This window comes from Lepisma saccharinum, chromosome 7 (genome assembly GCF_977018435.1).
Source record: "Lepisma saccharinum chromosome 7, izLepSacc3.1, whole genome shotgun sequence".
In the NCBI taxonomy this organism is placed as follows: domain Eukaryota; kingdom Metazoa; phylum Arthropoda; class Insecta; order Zygentoma; family Lepismatidae; genus Lepisma; species Lepisma saccharinum.
Window position 1 is genome coordinate 9,665,971 of NC_139235.1, and position 16,641 is coordinate 9,682,611.

General features: G+C 36.0%; 1 protein-coding gene across 1 annotated transcript in view; it reads left to right on the top strand.

Moving 5' to 3' along the window:
- The first annotated feature begins 401 nt into the window (after positions 1-401).
- Positions 402-16,641, top strand: part of LOC145990082 (uncharacterized) — a 44,672-nt gene continuing 28,432 nt past the window's right edge. The window contains exons 1-2 of the mRNA XM_083125735.1: positions 402-789; positions 13,033-14,004. Of these exons, the coding sequence (XP_082981861.1) occupies positions 13,044-14,004 (961 nt within the window). The 5' untranslated portion in view covers positions 402-789; positions 13,033-13,043. The remainder of the gene's footprint in view (positions 790-13,032; positions 14,005-16,641) is intronic.

A 16,641-nucleotide genomic window follows, 5' to 3' on the forward strand; every position in this document is an offset into this window, starting at 1 on the left:
TAAAATGAATAGTCTATCTTCAGAGATAAGAACCACAATTTCTGGTCAATTTCAATTTCTCATTATTTCCCCATTTTGTCATAAGGTAAAAATGCCAACTACTCATGATTAATTATGTCAATCCAAATCTATTACAACTGATATTTGAAGAAATGAAGCAAAATTTCTTGCTAATACCATAGAACCTTACTATTCTATGATAATACTTTTATTTTCAGTGGTCCAAAGATACACTAGTGTAGATATGAAGGTTCCGAAGATACATGGAATCGGATTTACGTCAGCTTCCAACACACACAAAGGGAAGTAGCAGTTCCAGATACTATTTCCCTCTACATGTTCGTACATCTTGAAGAGAGAGGAAAAACAGTAAATTTTCGATAAATGCTGGCAACGCTGTATTGTTGTCGGACGGATCTTAATGTGATCGTGCATGATGGCTGTTGTATTATTTTGTTTTCTGACGATGAGGAAAATTGTTCCTTCGGATTGAAAGGGACTGTAAAGTCAGTGTTTAAGACGTTTGATGGATAGTTCTGTTTATTTCTGTACCAGCAAAGTGGTCCAGAAGAATAATTGAATGAGTCGCTTTGACTTCTGAGCGGGTGGGGTTCGATTGATGAAATGCAAAAGTGCTAGATGGGGTGAATTAAATAGGCTGGCTCATGGAGGAAGCAAGGTTCCGAAAGGTGATGATATTGGAGACGGAAATGCTCCAGAGCTCCAATTTCCAGCCTTCCAATATCAAGAAATGCTGTTTCTTCACATAATTTGTTGCAGATTAGACAGGTGAGGATTTATGATATCGAATCGTGAATTTTGTATTAATTGTGCCAAGCAATTACTTCTTTATTTTATGTTTATCAAGATTTTGGTTTTGTATGTCTTCTACATAAACAAAAAATCTCAGTTTTCCTCCATTAAATTTATTGTTTACATTAGGTTGATATGCTTTGCCATTGTTTGAAAGCAAAACTGATGTATTGAGAAAAGGCTGTGATAAATGTCAATTTTGATATATTTTAGAAGAGATCATTTGAAGGCGAGAAACCATTATACAGAGAGAATCTCAGTTCGTTTGATATAAAATGGAATTTAACACATAAAATGACAAAGCCACGAACTACATATCATTCATTCTTCGTTTCTGTTTATTTTGGTAGCATCAGTAGTATTTGGTACTATTAAGCAGGCCTATAGGAAATATGGGTTTTTGCTTACACCTTACCTATGCAGTTAATGATACATTGATATTAATTTGAAGATAATATATATCTAACAAGAACCAATACCGCAAAAAGTAAATTTTTGTAAAATTCTGTAATTAGTGAAGTTCCCTTAGAAGCAAAGAATTTTAATGTAGGTTCTGGTACAATTGTTGCCTGTGGTTAGAATTTGTTTTTGAAAAGTACTCTTGGGCATGAGTTTACAATACCGGACCACTCTCCAATTTCTATAAAATTTCGCCTACTTACTAATTTCGGTGTCCTGATAACGTATCTGTAGTTCATATTTGGCGGTCACTTGTTAAAATTGTACATTTACGTGTACAACTTGTAAAATAACCTTGCGATTTACCACGGTGATTGTCCATACGCAGCAATTCGGAACCATCTTTCTTTCGCAATTAATTAGCTAATGGTCTTCCTTTTCGCACAACAATCTTGTTGACGACAGACGAGGAGTGCCTACGAGGTTAGGTTAGGTTCCATTAGCATAAATACAAAGAAAAATTAATATTTTAGCTAAGAGAACTATACCTTATCTTGCCTGTTGATTTCTTCATGTTGGGAAAATGGCGTCTTCCGTGAAGCTATTGTTCTTATGGTAGGGTTACGTTATGTTAAGAAAACATAGTTTATTTCATTTTTTTCTCGATTTCCATACTTGACCGCCAATTATTACATGCAGATTCGTGATTAGGAGTTCACAATTAGTGAGTAGGCGAAATTTCATAGAAATTGGAGAGTGGTCCGGTATTGTAAACTCGTTCCTACTCTTGCAGTATTGTCATATTCAGTTTGAAGTTGATATTATGTTAAACTTCCTTTGTTTTCATTCAAGAAGTTTCGGTACTAATCTGATATTCCCCGACAGATTTCTTCATTTTTACAGAAGAAACTACTTATGGTAATAAGTTCCTGTAGCATTGTCTAACATCTGGAAGGTGTTTTGTGTGATGTGGGAATGTTTCATAGCGGAAATTCAACCATTGACGCATAGCCCCACAAAGCATTTCCGGTAAGGTTAGGTTAGGTAGGGTCACGTATAGGTTAGTTTAGGTTTAGTATTAATAGTTAAAAATTGGTTTCGAAAAAAAATATGCGTAGCCTCACAAACCATTTGCGGAAACGTATGTTCTTCAGTTACAAAAACACTTTTTTTTTAAAAAAAATTGCAATTACTTTGATCAAAGAAACGTGATTACAAGTTAAAGAATGTTTCACAAAGCAGATAGGTAAGTACAAATGTCAAAGATTGACAAAACAAAGAAGTTATAGGTTTTCCGGGAAATATCATATTTTTACCGAAGTTTCTAATTAAATTGAGGATATTGTCAGGTTTTATTTAGCACATTGGGTACTAGTTTACTATCCTTCGGGCAGATTTCTTCATTTCTACAGAAGAAACTACTTACCGTAATAAGTTCCTGTAGTATTGTCTAACATCTGGAAGGTGTTTCGTGTGATGTGGGAATGTTTCATAGCGGAAATTCAACTATTGACGCATAGCCCCACGAACCATTCATACATAGCCCCACAAACCATTTCCGGTAAGGTTAGGTTAGGTAGGGTCACAATAGATTACAATAGTTAAAACTTAGTTTCGAAAAAAATATGCGTAGCCCCACACACCATTCTCGCATAGCCCCACGAACCATTGACACATAGCCCCACAAACCATTTGCGGAAACGTACGTTCTTCAGTTACGAAAACACTTTTTATTAAGAAAAAATTGATCAAAACAACGTTAAAAAATGATCCGTGAAGCAGATAGGTAAGTAGAAATGTCAATAATTGACGAAACTCAGAAGTTATAGGTGTCCGAAGGATAGTAAACATTTACCAAAATTTATTTTTCTTCTCTTTTTTTGGCATCATGCTTCTAGACATGTCAACAACAGTTTGTGTTAACAGACGTACATCGAAATCGAACAACCACCATTCATACCCTTTCATTTTTTTTACCCTCCAATTTTTAAATAGTATTTACTTGTATTGCCATAATTCTGTGTGCCACAAATTTTGCATATCTGCTTTGTACTTCATGTTCTCTGTTTTTTCTTGCTGCTTCGCAAAATCACGTGTACTTATTTAAACTTCTTTCTTTGCTATTCAATTCAATATTTGTGTGGGCTGTTTCTCACATTGGCTCTCCATTATTGGAATTGGTACTGTTGCGATCTCACACAAACACTTTTCACTTGTTTCTTTCGTCATTTTTAACATTCATACTTACAGATTATGCATTGCGAAAGGTTCTTGAAGGTGAGATTTTGCTCTTGTGAAGAAAATTACTTCAATTTATCACATTAACAGTAATTATTGTTCTTGCTTTCTTCGCTTGCGTACCACAAGATGGCGGTCACATCTTGAGTAGTGTGTTGAATCATCAGTGGGTATGCAATGTTTCCAACCTTCTTAATCGAAAAATACCTACTTTGGTGTTACTGATTTCGGATTATTCCCGGGTTCGAACCCCAAAAAACCATTGACCATTGATGGATAGCCACAGAAACCATTTACAGATAGCCCCACAAACCATTTCCAGCAAGGTTAGGTTTGTTTAGATTAGGCATGCATAGTTAAAATTTTGTTCGTAACACAATGCGAGACATTAAAAAATAAAAAAAATCTTGCAAAACAACCGCGTGGTTGGAAACTCTTCAAGGAGGTTACGTCATGAAACGTACGTGACATCTGGTTACCGTAGAGCGTCGGAAAGATACTTTTCTAGAAATATTAAACATGAATTTGCGGTCAAATATATTGCACGATGGAAACAAATCCAGTATGGAGTTTTCTTTTTCACAAATGGAGTAAGCCACCATCTTTAAAAATTTAATGTAACAGAAAACATCAAGAGACTTTGTGAAAACAATAATGAATTTGAATTACCTGATGATATTTGGGATTCATAATTTAAAAAAAAAAATCTGAAATAAAAATAAAACAGACTGCTTCTTTTCACAGTTAAGTTGCTATATTACAACAATGTAACATTGACAACATCGGGGCGTTACCCCCACACCCTCTATACGCCTTCATGGTGTGGTGTTAAGCACAGGGGAGCACTTTACTTTTTTTTACATTATGTAACGGATTCTTTTTGTTTAAAAAATTACTAACCATTGTTATAACTGTATCTTTAGTCAAAATGAAAATAAATGTCTGATAAAAGGAGCATGTGTTCTCCTGAAACGTCACAAAGAAAAACTGTTTTCTTATGCTTGTAATGACCGTAAACTACAGGAAAATAATTCTATAATGCAAGCAATGCGTACATACAAGAAAAACTATAATTTTTAAGTTGTGTTTTTTCAACATAAATAACATTTTTTTCGAAATCCAAACAGCGCTCATTACTTTAAGTAAAATTCATATTTCGTGTGACAATGATTGGTAAAATTCTATGATAATTAGTCTTCCTGCTAGGTGAATTTGAAAAATGTCGTAAAACAATCTGAACAGTTACCGTATTAACCTAATGGAACCAAATAGTAAGTTCTGTTAGTGCTCTTTTCTTTGGGGCAAATGGCCCTGGATTCGATCATGGTGGTGGTGGCAACATAGTTTGAAATCTTTGTTTTCATGCATGTTCGTTTGGTAGAGGGAATGAGCGTTTCTTGCATGTACCTGATTTGGGCATAAGACCACTTGGGTACTAGGTGCAGAAGAAAGACGTATGAGGCTGGATAGAAAACACTTGTTTACAAAAGGTTAGATTCTTCTTTTAAATATCTTATACATTCAATCTCTGGTATGATTTAACAATACTAGAAAATGCTATAATTTCGTTAATAATTCAAATACTCACTAATTATGTAGTCCTGATGATGTATCTGGGACCCAAGTTCCTTTTGTTTTATTGCGATTTCATCATGCTACGAATGTAATTTTTACATGGTTCAATTTTGATGTACGTCTGTTAACACATACTGCAGAGTTTAGCGATTACTTAAGGTTTTGTTCAATATATGCTTTCATGGTTAGGTTAGGCAGGATTCCCTTAGCATTAAAATAAAGTCCCTAAATGCCCTTAGCATTAAAATAAAGTCCCTAAATGCATTCTACTAAGATTCCAATTTACTTCTACATTCATTCCCACGCTTCTACGATATTTACTGTTGCTTGTCGACGGAGAATATCTTGTCCATGAGAAGTGCGTAAGGTAATTTTCAAGTTGTTTTTTTCAACATAAATAACTTTTTTCGAGTCCAAACAGTGCTCATTATTTTAAGGAAGGTTTAAATTTCGTGTGACAATGATTTCCAAAATTTTACGATAATTAGTCTTTGTGCTAGGAGAAATCATAAAACAATCGGAACCGTTACCCGTATCTGGAGTTAAGATTTGGTGCTCACGTGTAGATGTTGTAAAATAACCTTGTCAATGCACGGGTAGCCTCACAAACCATTCATGGATATCCCCATGAACCATGCATGGTTAGGCCAGTTAGGTTAGGCTAACATACTTAAAATAATGTGTAGAAGTTGTAAAATAACCTTGTCAACGATGCACGGGTAGCCCCACAAACCATGCACGGTTAGGCTATCATAGTTAAAATTTGGGGTCGTAGTAATATCAGAAATATATATTTCGTTCTTTAAGTATTTGAAACACAAAATCTTGCGATAAACATTGGTTTTCTTGAGAAATCGAGGGGTTGTGTTGCGATCATGGGCCTGCTTATTTTGCAAGTTCTACATGTGAGCGCCAAGTTTTAACTGAAGATTCGTGATTACGAGGCCTAAATTATTGAGTATGCGAAATATGAAAGAAATTGGGGAAGTTTCCGGTGTAGTAAAATCACTTCCAATCTCTTACAGAAGTTGGTTTTCATAATCTCAAGATAGTTGCCTGAAGCAAGCAGTGATTTACTGTAGACTGCACATAATATGTGCATAAGTTGCACCCTTCTCATGTTTGTAGGCCTCCACAGCCTGAATACACACTGACCAATTACTAGGGTAACAATATGTCCCATTTTGACCATGACGGTCCCATTTCAGGGGCGTGTCACGGTCATATTATTAAAAAACACTATTTGTCCCATTTTATATAAGTCTAGGAGTTATCTTGAAAACCAAGTCTAAATTTGAGACATTTCAAGCTAAGAAAGATGTTTTGTTTTTTAGGTGCTCCGTTATTTGTTGAGCAGTAAATAAGCATGCAGTTTCTTTACTGAGTTGCAACACGCATTTAAATTTCCTGCATCTTGACACAGACTCAAAATAAAATTTAGAGTTGTCTGATATGTGAGGTAAGGTTTTCGGGGAGATTAATAAACACGTGATGAAGAATAAAGCTGCTCTCAAAAGAAGATTAGTTTTTCTGCTAAATACTTCTGGCATTACTCAACTTCAGCATAAAGATTGATCAGAAGGGATGATTGATTGATTTGGTATTTTAAGTCCACTTTATGCACAGTAAGGCTAATCGGAACTGGACCTACAGTTTAAAGTGGGATCCGAACCACTATGTGCTTCCACCGGGTACCGAACCCAGGACACCTTGATTTCAAGGCAACGACACTACCACTGTGCCATCGGGGAGGCATCAGAAAGGATGAGAAACGCTGCGTAAGACGTACGGCGATTATAATAATTAATATCTTTTAACTATGGGCGATCATATTTAATTTATTGTTTATGATGTATCATTTATGTGTTCCATAGTTTAATAAATAAAATGGGTGGGGGGTTCTTCTTGAGATGTCCTGTTTTGGGGTCAAAATAATATGGTCATTGCAAACTAAATGACAGACCCTTGTGTTCCACTTGAGCATGACAGGTGGTGCCACCATACTTTCCTTTCTGCAAGGTTGCGACTTGTTATTGTATTATTTCCTGTGGCACACTAGGTAATGTAGACATGTAGACAGTCATTGTTTGTGTATAGACATACATCACCAGACTTAAGTTGTGATTGTATAATGCTCCTGTATGCTTACTTGAGCATGTTAGGAAGGTAAAGTTTGGTGTTTATAGCTTTATTATTACACTTGTACATGCATATTGTTACTATTTATCAGGGTTGGTATTAAAAACTGCAAAAGTAAGGGAATTTACTTTTTCGGGAAAAGTCAGGAAATTTACTGACTCCTGCTCACCTACCATTCTTGCCTGTGTTTTAGATTAAATTTTTCCATTCATAACGCTGAGGCGGATTTTCGTGAAAGGTCAGCTTTTTTACTGTCTTATCTATCTTTTTGCTGTGTCTTTTTATGTTTTGGGTTATATATATACAGGAAGATGAAATTGAATGAGTTTGGCTATGGTAGTCAGATGATCTTCTGACTGAACCACTGCAGCTCATGTGGCCCCCTTAGTTTTTTTTCAAAACCAGAAAGTGATTCATCCACGGGTCCGAGCTTGAGACCACTGGTTAAAAAAATTGCAAAGTTGTTTCTCCAAACTTCCAACTTTTTCCCCACACTTATTTGCAGATTTGGAAACATCTTTTTCATGGTCCTGTATAACTTGTAAAAACCATTACACAATTGAAACGCACACCAGTTGTGTTTTTGTTTGAAAAATTGATTTTCATAATTTGCTTGGAAATGATCACAAGTGTACTTTTGACTCAACGTAACTACGCATGTAGCATCGGACCAGAGAGCAAATGGATGACCCCCCCCCCCTTTCCCCCAAAATGTAACCTTTACCAATTTGTTTTTGTGGTTTCTTTTTTGTTGTGAATGCCCAATACCTATTCGTTATACAAGATGTCACCATACAAACTTTCACAGTATACAAGAGACATTAAGTCAAAAAGAAAAAGAAAAAAACGTTGTCACTGCCATTCTGAGCAAGACCTTTGTCATGTCCTTCAACATTGATCTGGTTCTGTAAATTTAAAAAAAAATGCATGCTCAAATTATCTATCACCATATATATAAAGCACCAGTGTGCAGAGGTAAAAATAATTCAGGAACCAGCCTATATATACACCGTGCGTTCATTTCGATCTGCAGCCGAGAGATCGGGAGAAGCGTGGCGGGCGGCGCTGATGGAGATGCCGACATTTGCGGCCTGTAATACCCGCTTATTTTTATAGACATATGCAGACATTTATATAAATATTGCAAAACGATCACTAACCTGTGTTATAACACGCAAAAGTTCTTCTGTAATTCATCCAAGTTCTGCTCTTATATACACAAAAAAATACGCTTTAGAAACGATGTTAAGAGCCACAGATAAAACATTTTAATCATAGTTTTGACCAGTAACGTCCTGCTTAAGTTTATATCCTTGAAAGAGTTTTATGCCGATGGGGATCGATTGGAGGTTTTGAATGTGCAACACTGTATCAAGATTACGCTGTAGAAGAAACCGTTAAAAGTCAATAGTGTTCGTGAGCTTCCTTGCAATCCGAAATCTCCGAGCTCGAGTTTTTTGTTCCTTCTCGACTAGATGAAGACAGAGTTGTAAATATAGTGGCGAGCAATGTAAACCAAGAGCGTGTTAATTTCGTACTGTGCGCAAGAGTGTTATTCTTGGTTACTTGCAGTTACTTGTTTGTGTTATTGTAGTGTGTATGTGTGACGTGTCAGTGAGACGATTGGAATGCCAGCCGCAAGATTCACGTTAGAACAAAGATTTTTTTATGTATGACACGTACCTACGTGAAAACAAACTCGTGTCGAGACGTGTGTAGGTAATTTGTACAGAAATTCCCATGCGTTTCAACTCCACACAGAGATACGGTTAGACATCTTGTCCTTAAATTACGAGAAACTGTATCGTTAAATTTTAAAACACCTAAGCAAAAACGACGGATTCTAACCGAAGCAAAACTCGATGATATTGGTGCAGCGTTAGAACGTTCTCCAAACAAACCTCTATGCCGTGTTTCACAAGAGGTGGGCGTGTCAAAATCATCGGCACATACAGTCACTAAGCTACTAAAATTAAAACCATACTCTTATAACACAGGTTAGTGCTCGTTTTGCAATATTTATATAAATGTCTGCACATGTCCATAAAAATAAGCGGGCATTTCAGGCCGCAAATGTCGGCATCTCCGTCAGTGCCGCCCGCCACGCTTCTACCGATCTCTCGGCTGCAGATTGAAATGGACGCACGGTATTTTTCATATGTGGGCTACAAAAACCATTAATGCAACTAAGATAGAGCTACACATTTTGAAATGTGACCATAAAACATCTACTTTTAATTAATACAAGATTGGATTAAAAGTAATTAATTTTTTGAGAGATACCCAAATTGCCATCAGTCGTCCTTCCAAAAGTGCATTAAGTTGGTCTATTTGATTTTCCGCCAAAGTAGAATTGAATTGATCCAACATATATAATCAATAGGAACATATACTGTACTCATTATTAGAAAAAAAATATACATATCTGGAAATTTCTATGTGCAAACTTGAAATATGAGTAAAATATTTGTTACAACTAAATTTGAAAATTCAGGTCCCAGGTTTGAATCTTATCTTGAACATGGATGTTCTGTGTGTCCCTTCATCAATTTCAACACACCATCACTCATCTTCATCTTCGCGATTAGCCAAAAGTGCCAGAAATGCAAAGTAAAGTAAAGCAAATCTATCAATCAATAAAATACATTTGAAAATTCCAAGTACCAGGTAAAATTTTTCATGTGTCATTGTGACCAGGCACTTTGCTTTCATTTGTCCATCCCTGCCAGTGTGAACTGTACTTTTTGTGGTTGATAGTATTGTCTAGTTTCAACACATACACTTGTGTCGTCGTCACGTACAAATCATGGATTACACTGTGCAACAATGCATAGTAGCATAATTTGACATTGATGTAAGATCAACACCGACCAGATGCTTTATTCATACATTCTCCCATTGTGAAATTTTTAACAAGTTACAAAATTTAGTATTCGGACCCACCCCCCTTCCCTAAAGGTACCAGTTACTGCACTGCTGTGGATTAGTGGCTACCCTATGTTTTTTTTAAAAAAAAATCTAGATAGATATGTGTGGTGTAAGTGGCCAATTAATATAATCAGTACAAAAAAGGGCAACAAATCACTTTCAATGTTTCTTTTGTAGCAACTTTATTTCTAACTTGCAAGTGATTTAATAAGAAATATATATTGTTTCAATAAAGTTAAAAAAAATCTGTATATTTCATTTCAACATTAAATACACATGCTCTTGCACTTAGGTGGTTCCAAATAACATTAAGGATTAAAAAATAAAATAAAAAATAGGATTTTAACAATATTGGAAAATGGTCGGTAAATGTTAAAAAGTTTCATCTTGGTCTATAATTTTTTTTAAAAAAATAGAAGTCATCAAATCCATAAGTTTTTTCATTTCATGATTGCAGTTTGTGATTTCCTTGCTTTCTTTATTGCATTTTGGCGATACATGTCAATTTTTCAGTGAAAACCAAGCATATCGTGAAGGCTGCTGAGGAATATAACATTATTTTGTTCAGAAACAATACACAACAAAATTAAAAAATAGCAGGAAATTTGTCTGAAGCTTTTGACTCCTACCTGGAGTCCTCATCAGTGACTGCGATTTGGGATTACAATTAATATATAACATTATGGAAGATAACATGATGCATGTTGTGCCAGAAGGAGTGGACATTATAATGGGAGAAAGAGAATAAGAAAAATGCACACAGAAGCAGTGAAAGGAATGAGTCTAGTTTTCACTTGAAATGTTTTTGTGCAGTAATGGAAACATATTTTAATCTTCATAAAACATTAGTTTTGTGGGAATATGGAAGCCTGAATGTGTTTTTAAGTTATATCCCAGTTTTTCTTTTAAATTACTAGCCTATAATTAAATTGGTCGGTAATTAGTGTGTGGTCAGGAAGGTAAAGGGAAAGTTCCCTGTGCATATAGCACCACCGTAGCTACTCATCGATTTGAGGCTGGGTGAGCCTCAGAGCTGCTTTATTCAGTGATAAGGTCTGAAAAATTCGGACTTTGGATCACCCATCCTGGAAATCGAACCCTGGACTCCCGTGTGGTAATCAGAAGCCCTACCATCTAGACCACCGCATGGGCAGTTAAGTTAGTAATTTTGGCAATTTTTTTTAGTTACTGCCCTTTTTTTAATAATAAGTAAGTATTCTACATTTAAAGAACACGAAGTTTCTGTGGACTTGGAAAAAATGTTGATATGCTCTTCATGTTAAATTGCCATTACATGGCATAGTGTGTTATTAATTATGTACCTCTTACAATGGATTATTTTGCAGTTCTATTTTTTGTCAGATTTTGACTCCGAACGATTCTATGCATGTTTCTATCCTCCCCTCCTTTCTTTGTCTTTGCCGTTTTCTTGGCAGTGGTTCTATCTCAATATGGCTGTATATTCTTCCTCACTTTACATATTAATAAGTGTGATTAAGACGTATTTCTAACTTCTGCTAAAGAATTTCATGTCTATCTGACAACGAAAGTTTTCAGGTTTTGATTAAAAAAAAAATTACGTGCAGATAGGCTAATTGGAACTGGACCTACAGTTTAAATTGGGATCTGAGCCACTATATGCCTCCACTGGTTATTGAACCCGTAACCCCTTGATTACAAGGTGGCGACATCACTGGAGAGGTGCCATTTCTAGTTTTAAATCATGGTCTCTGTATGGATGTTTTTTGTGAGTATCCTTTCCTCAATTTCAACTAATCACCACTCATCCTCATCATTATAATTAACCGTAAGAGGCACAAAAGCAGTGTCTTGGTCTTGGGTGTATCATACACACAACCTTCCATTACTGCGTGATTTACTGACATTTGATAACACCCACAATTACAATGAGTGGTTATTTTGACTGTAATGTTTCATTAGACTTGTGAAGTAAGAAAAAAATATATATTTGTAAAATTTTTGTGTATTTGGTACATTTACAGTTTTCTGTCACTAAGTTTTTGATTTCATTTTTATGTAAGGTAAGAATCTTAGGAATTAGGAATTAAAAAATGTAGTTAATAAAATTGTCATATTTCTTTCGTCTTGAGATGAATGAAGAGAGATGGCAACTACAATTTGCACAAGCATATGGTAGACGTTAACTGCAACTTGAAAGTACGATTAATGCAAAATATAAGAAAACACATGACAGTTGTTTCGTTTGATGTAGAAAATGTTTACTTGCACTTTTAATAAGAAATGACGATGGTCAAAATGATCGGTTATAGTAAACGGGTAGAGAAGGTGAAAAATCCACCCCCCCCCCAAATTGTGTGTAATTAATTTCTGTGTTTATATCTTCATCGAAACTACATTTCAGAAAGGTATCTTAAGTATTAAGCATGTGGGTACATTCTTTTAGAGATAATAACTAAAAACTATGGCTGAACCGATACCGATGACGATACTCTTACCGATTCCCACCAATACTTGAAAATTGCAATAATTAGAAATTTGTTAAAAAATATTAATCAATATTGGTGTGTAAATATTCTACAATTATATGCATCAAATTACCAAGAAATTTGCTTTAGAATATCCAAGAAAAAATAGATGATATGTAATTACCAATACAGGTTTTCATGCAAAATAAAAAGGAAATTCCAATTTTGCACAATTTACTGGACAATTAGACTCTGCGAGTGTCGTGGCATTTTTGCGGACCCCATGAAAGACCGATATGCCAGAAAAGTATCGGCTGGTACCGGTAGAGGTTTTCCAACCAATACTTTCTGATACCAATACATCAGTATCGGCTCAGCCATACTAAAAACATATTGAAACAGTTAAATTGACATCTTCTCTAATTCTAGAGTTAATGCAAACCATGTCAGTATTACATTTTTGTTCTCATGAGAAAATATTTCTTGCTTTCAGGAAATTCTAGGATGGAGCCATTTGTGACAAGGATAGGTGACGTAACGATAGAACGGGTATTGCCAAAGCAGGAGAGGAGGGACAAAGAAGATGGACGAAGGGATGAAACTGTACCTGAAAACATGGACCTTGAAATTTTCCTCAAGCCCCCTCTCGACAAGGCAGAAGAGAATGGGGGGAAGAGTGCAAAGAGTGAAGGGGGTACGGGTGGGTCCGAATCCAAATCTGGTGAGGGTGACATGGAGCGTAGGGACAAGAGAAAGTCCGATACCAGTGCTACGCAAGGGTCGCAGAAGAAGAAGAAGAAGAGGGAGTTAGGCGAAGAGGGGTCCTCTTCTGACAGTGACAGCAGTGATAACCACGGGGGGGACTCCAGCAAGCAGTCGTCGATACAACGGAAGCTGTCCAACATGAGACGGAACATCCGCGAGGTCATGAACGAGAACCAACTCGACGAGGAAACGTTGGCCGCTCAGCGCCAAGAGTTGGAGCGTTTGAGGCGTGTTCAGGAACAGCAGCGCATAATTCGTGAAGTGCAGAAGCAGATAATGCTCAACAAACAACAAAAGCCAAGGGTAATATCGCTCTTGCAGTCAAATTCATTGTTGCGTCAATGTGTACCTTCAGGAACCACTGTTGCGAGCACCTCCGGAAATGCAACCCAGGTTAGAATTCCTTCCACAGTATTAGTGAAACTGGCGTCGGGCCAGGGAAACAAAAAAGTAGTTGAATTGTTAACCTTAAAAAAGACTGGTATTAGTAAGCCAACTATACACAAGTCACCGTTTGGTAGAACTATAGGTTTAGTGGCGAAACCCAGAGTAATCGCAGAAAAGTACTCTGAGAGTGAAGAGGAGGAAGATGAATCTGATTCAGATGTTCACACATCGTCAAGTCGAGATGGGAAGTCGAGTGAAAAGGATTCATCTACAGAAGGGGGCATAGCAAGTATTGGAAAGGCTAAACGGAAAGGTAAGTGATGCTATAATATATTTTTATCGTTTGCTGTCAAATTTATTTCTTATGTATCATCATGTAAGTGAAGAAAAGTCATAATTTTGAGCAAATTTTATTAATCCTTAGTTGGCACATAAAATAAGCATTGTGGCAATACTGTCATGTCTGTACTGTATTAACTCAAGTACCCCCCACATTTTCTTCCCATAAATGTGTGATTGCAATAGGGAGTGTTGAGGTCCCTAACCGGAGGTAAGTACCATTTATCTTGCATGCGTAGGCAATCTGTTAAGCTCCTCCCATGGTACATGTCCCATAGGCATAACTTAGTGGGGCAAAGTGGAGCACTTTGTCTAAAATTTTAGGATTTATTAAAATTTACAATTTACAGAACCTGAGACAGTAAGTAATCAATAATAATATTTGGGATTTCACAAATGTCACATTTGTTTAGAATTTTTTTCTGGATGCTATTTTTGTGAGATGGAAAACTTTTCGAGTCTCCTTCTCCCTGAATTAAGCCTATGTTAAGTGATTAATAACTAGGAAACAGATGTATATATGTAAAGAAGAAAAGTGTTAGATATGTAAATATATATTTAGTTACAGTAAAACCTTGTTAATCCAGATTAATTGGGGGGATAAGTTGACTGGTTTAACGAAAGTCCAAATTAACGGGAATAACATAAAAGAACAGTAGAAAGTGCATTAAAACTTCGTTTATAGCAACAAAACACGTTTATTATAGTGTATTTAAAGGGCATAGGCCTAAATACACTATACATAAGATAAAATGTAAAGCAATACTGTACATACAATGCAGTACGTACGACGAATGCGATTGTTGACTTCTAGCCACATTTAAAACTTTGCATTCGGCTGTATTTTTTTGCCTTTTACCTGTCTGGATTAAGCGAAGTCCGGCTTATCGAGGTCCTGATTAATGAGGTTTTGCTGTATATTAATAAAAATTGTGTAATTAAATATGGACTTATAATTGTGAAAAATGGTAATTTTCATTAAGCAAATGTCTCATCTGGCTAAATAGATAATTGAAGTTAATTTACCAAATTTCATGGTCCTGTGGAACGTATCTGGGACCATAACCTGTTGAACCTCAGCTAACACGTGCTAAGAGTTAATTAAAACTTTATTAGTGTCCAATGTGACCGACCGCTACGCAACGTACACGACAATCTTTTTTGAGAGCATTCTACACAGACTATTCACTACAGAGCAAAATACAGAAAGATAAGTCAATTTGACCATGTTGGGAAAGTGTGCTTTTGTACAGTTTCACTTAGGCCTGCTTTAGACAAAAGCATTTTCTTAGAGAATTATTCTTAACATTTATGCCATGCTACCGTGTAAATTGAAAAATCTCAAGGCATTTCTCAAGTATACAATCCATTCTATTTCCGTAGCATTTTTCTGTAGTATAACCAATCAGAAGCAACCTCTAGGCCACGAGTGCAGATGTCATGGTGACAGTGGGAGATGTAAACAACGTGTCACTTCACATTTGTAAAAGCTGATAACTATTCAACCGAGATGAATAATAATACCCATAAAACGGTATTAGGTACAAACCAATGGTGCTGCTTAAATAGATACTTTGTAATGTATATAGTACATGTATGGAAGAATATTTTAGTTGTTTCAATTATGAACACCGTGCATTCAAAATAGAGGGGTAACTCTACGTGCCTTTTGCCCTGTATGTATTATACATTCTAATCACAATTGCTAATAGAAATGTTACATAAAATGCTTCCATGTAACGGACTTTCTGCTGTACCATTTTTGGAAGCATTTACATAGCATTTATGCTGGTAAAAATGATAAAGGAAATGCTTCCGTCTAAACTGGGCCTAAGATTCCACTAGAATGTATTGTAGCAAGTTACGATTTGAAAATTAATCCATAAAAGTTGCCAATATATTTTAATTCTGAAGTTATTGTTACCATTTGTCGTACAAGTCTTTTTATGTTAGATATATTAAATGTAACTTTTTCAGCCACAGTCTGCTAGAGAACGTGTAATCAACATTCTGGTGTATTTGGATGTCCTTAAAAATGGGAATGCAATTGTTTAACGTTCGGATTGAATGCACATTCAGATTTGGATAAAGCAACACTTAACTCCCTTCCTTCAAATTAAATCTTACTCTGTATTGTTTGCCAAATCCTCTGCTGTCAGAAGCTTATTTTATTTATTTTTTCTTTATGTTCATGCTGTTTCCAGTGTCAAAGGTCTGAAGACAGCGGCATCATCTGTTGAATCACCATGTATCAACACACATCACACAGTAATGAATGATTTTGATTTGTTTTACTTTGTATTTCTTCCACTTTTGGCTAATTGTGAACATGAGGATGAATGGTGGGTGATAGGATGAAGTGGACAAAGGGACAATCACAAACACAAATGGATGACACAACAGAATTCCTACAGAGGATTGTACTGGCAGATCCAGCTGCCAGAACCTCGTTAGTTCGCAACAATGCAGTCCAGTGTGTAAGTGAGATTGGCATGTGGGTATCTTTGGACAGTTGTACCCCTTATACCCTGCATTAAACCCATTTGGCAGACCCTGAACCTCAAGGGGATGCTACGCCATAGAGTTTAGTATTGATCATTCAGTTTTTTTA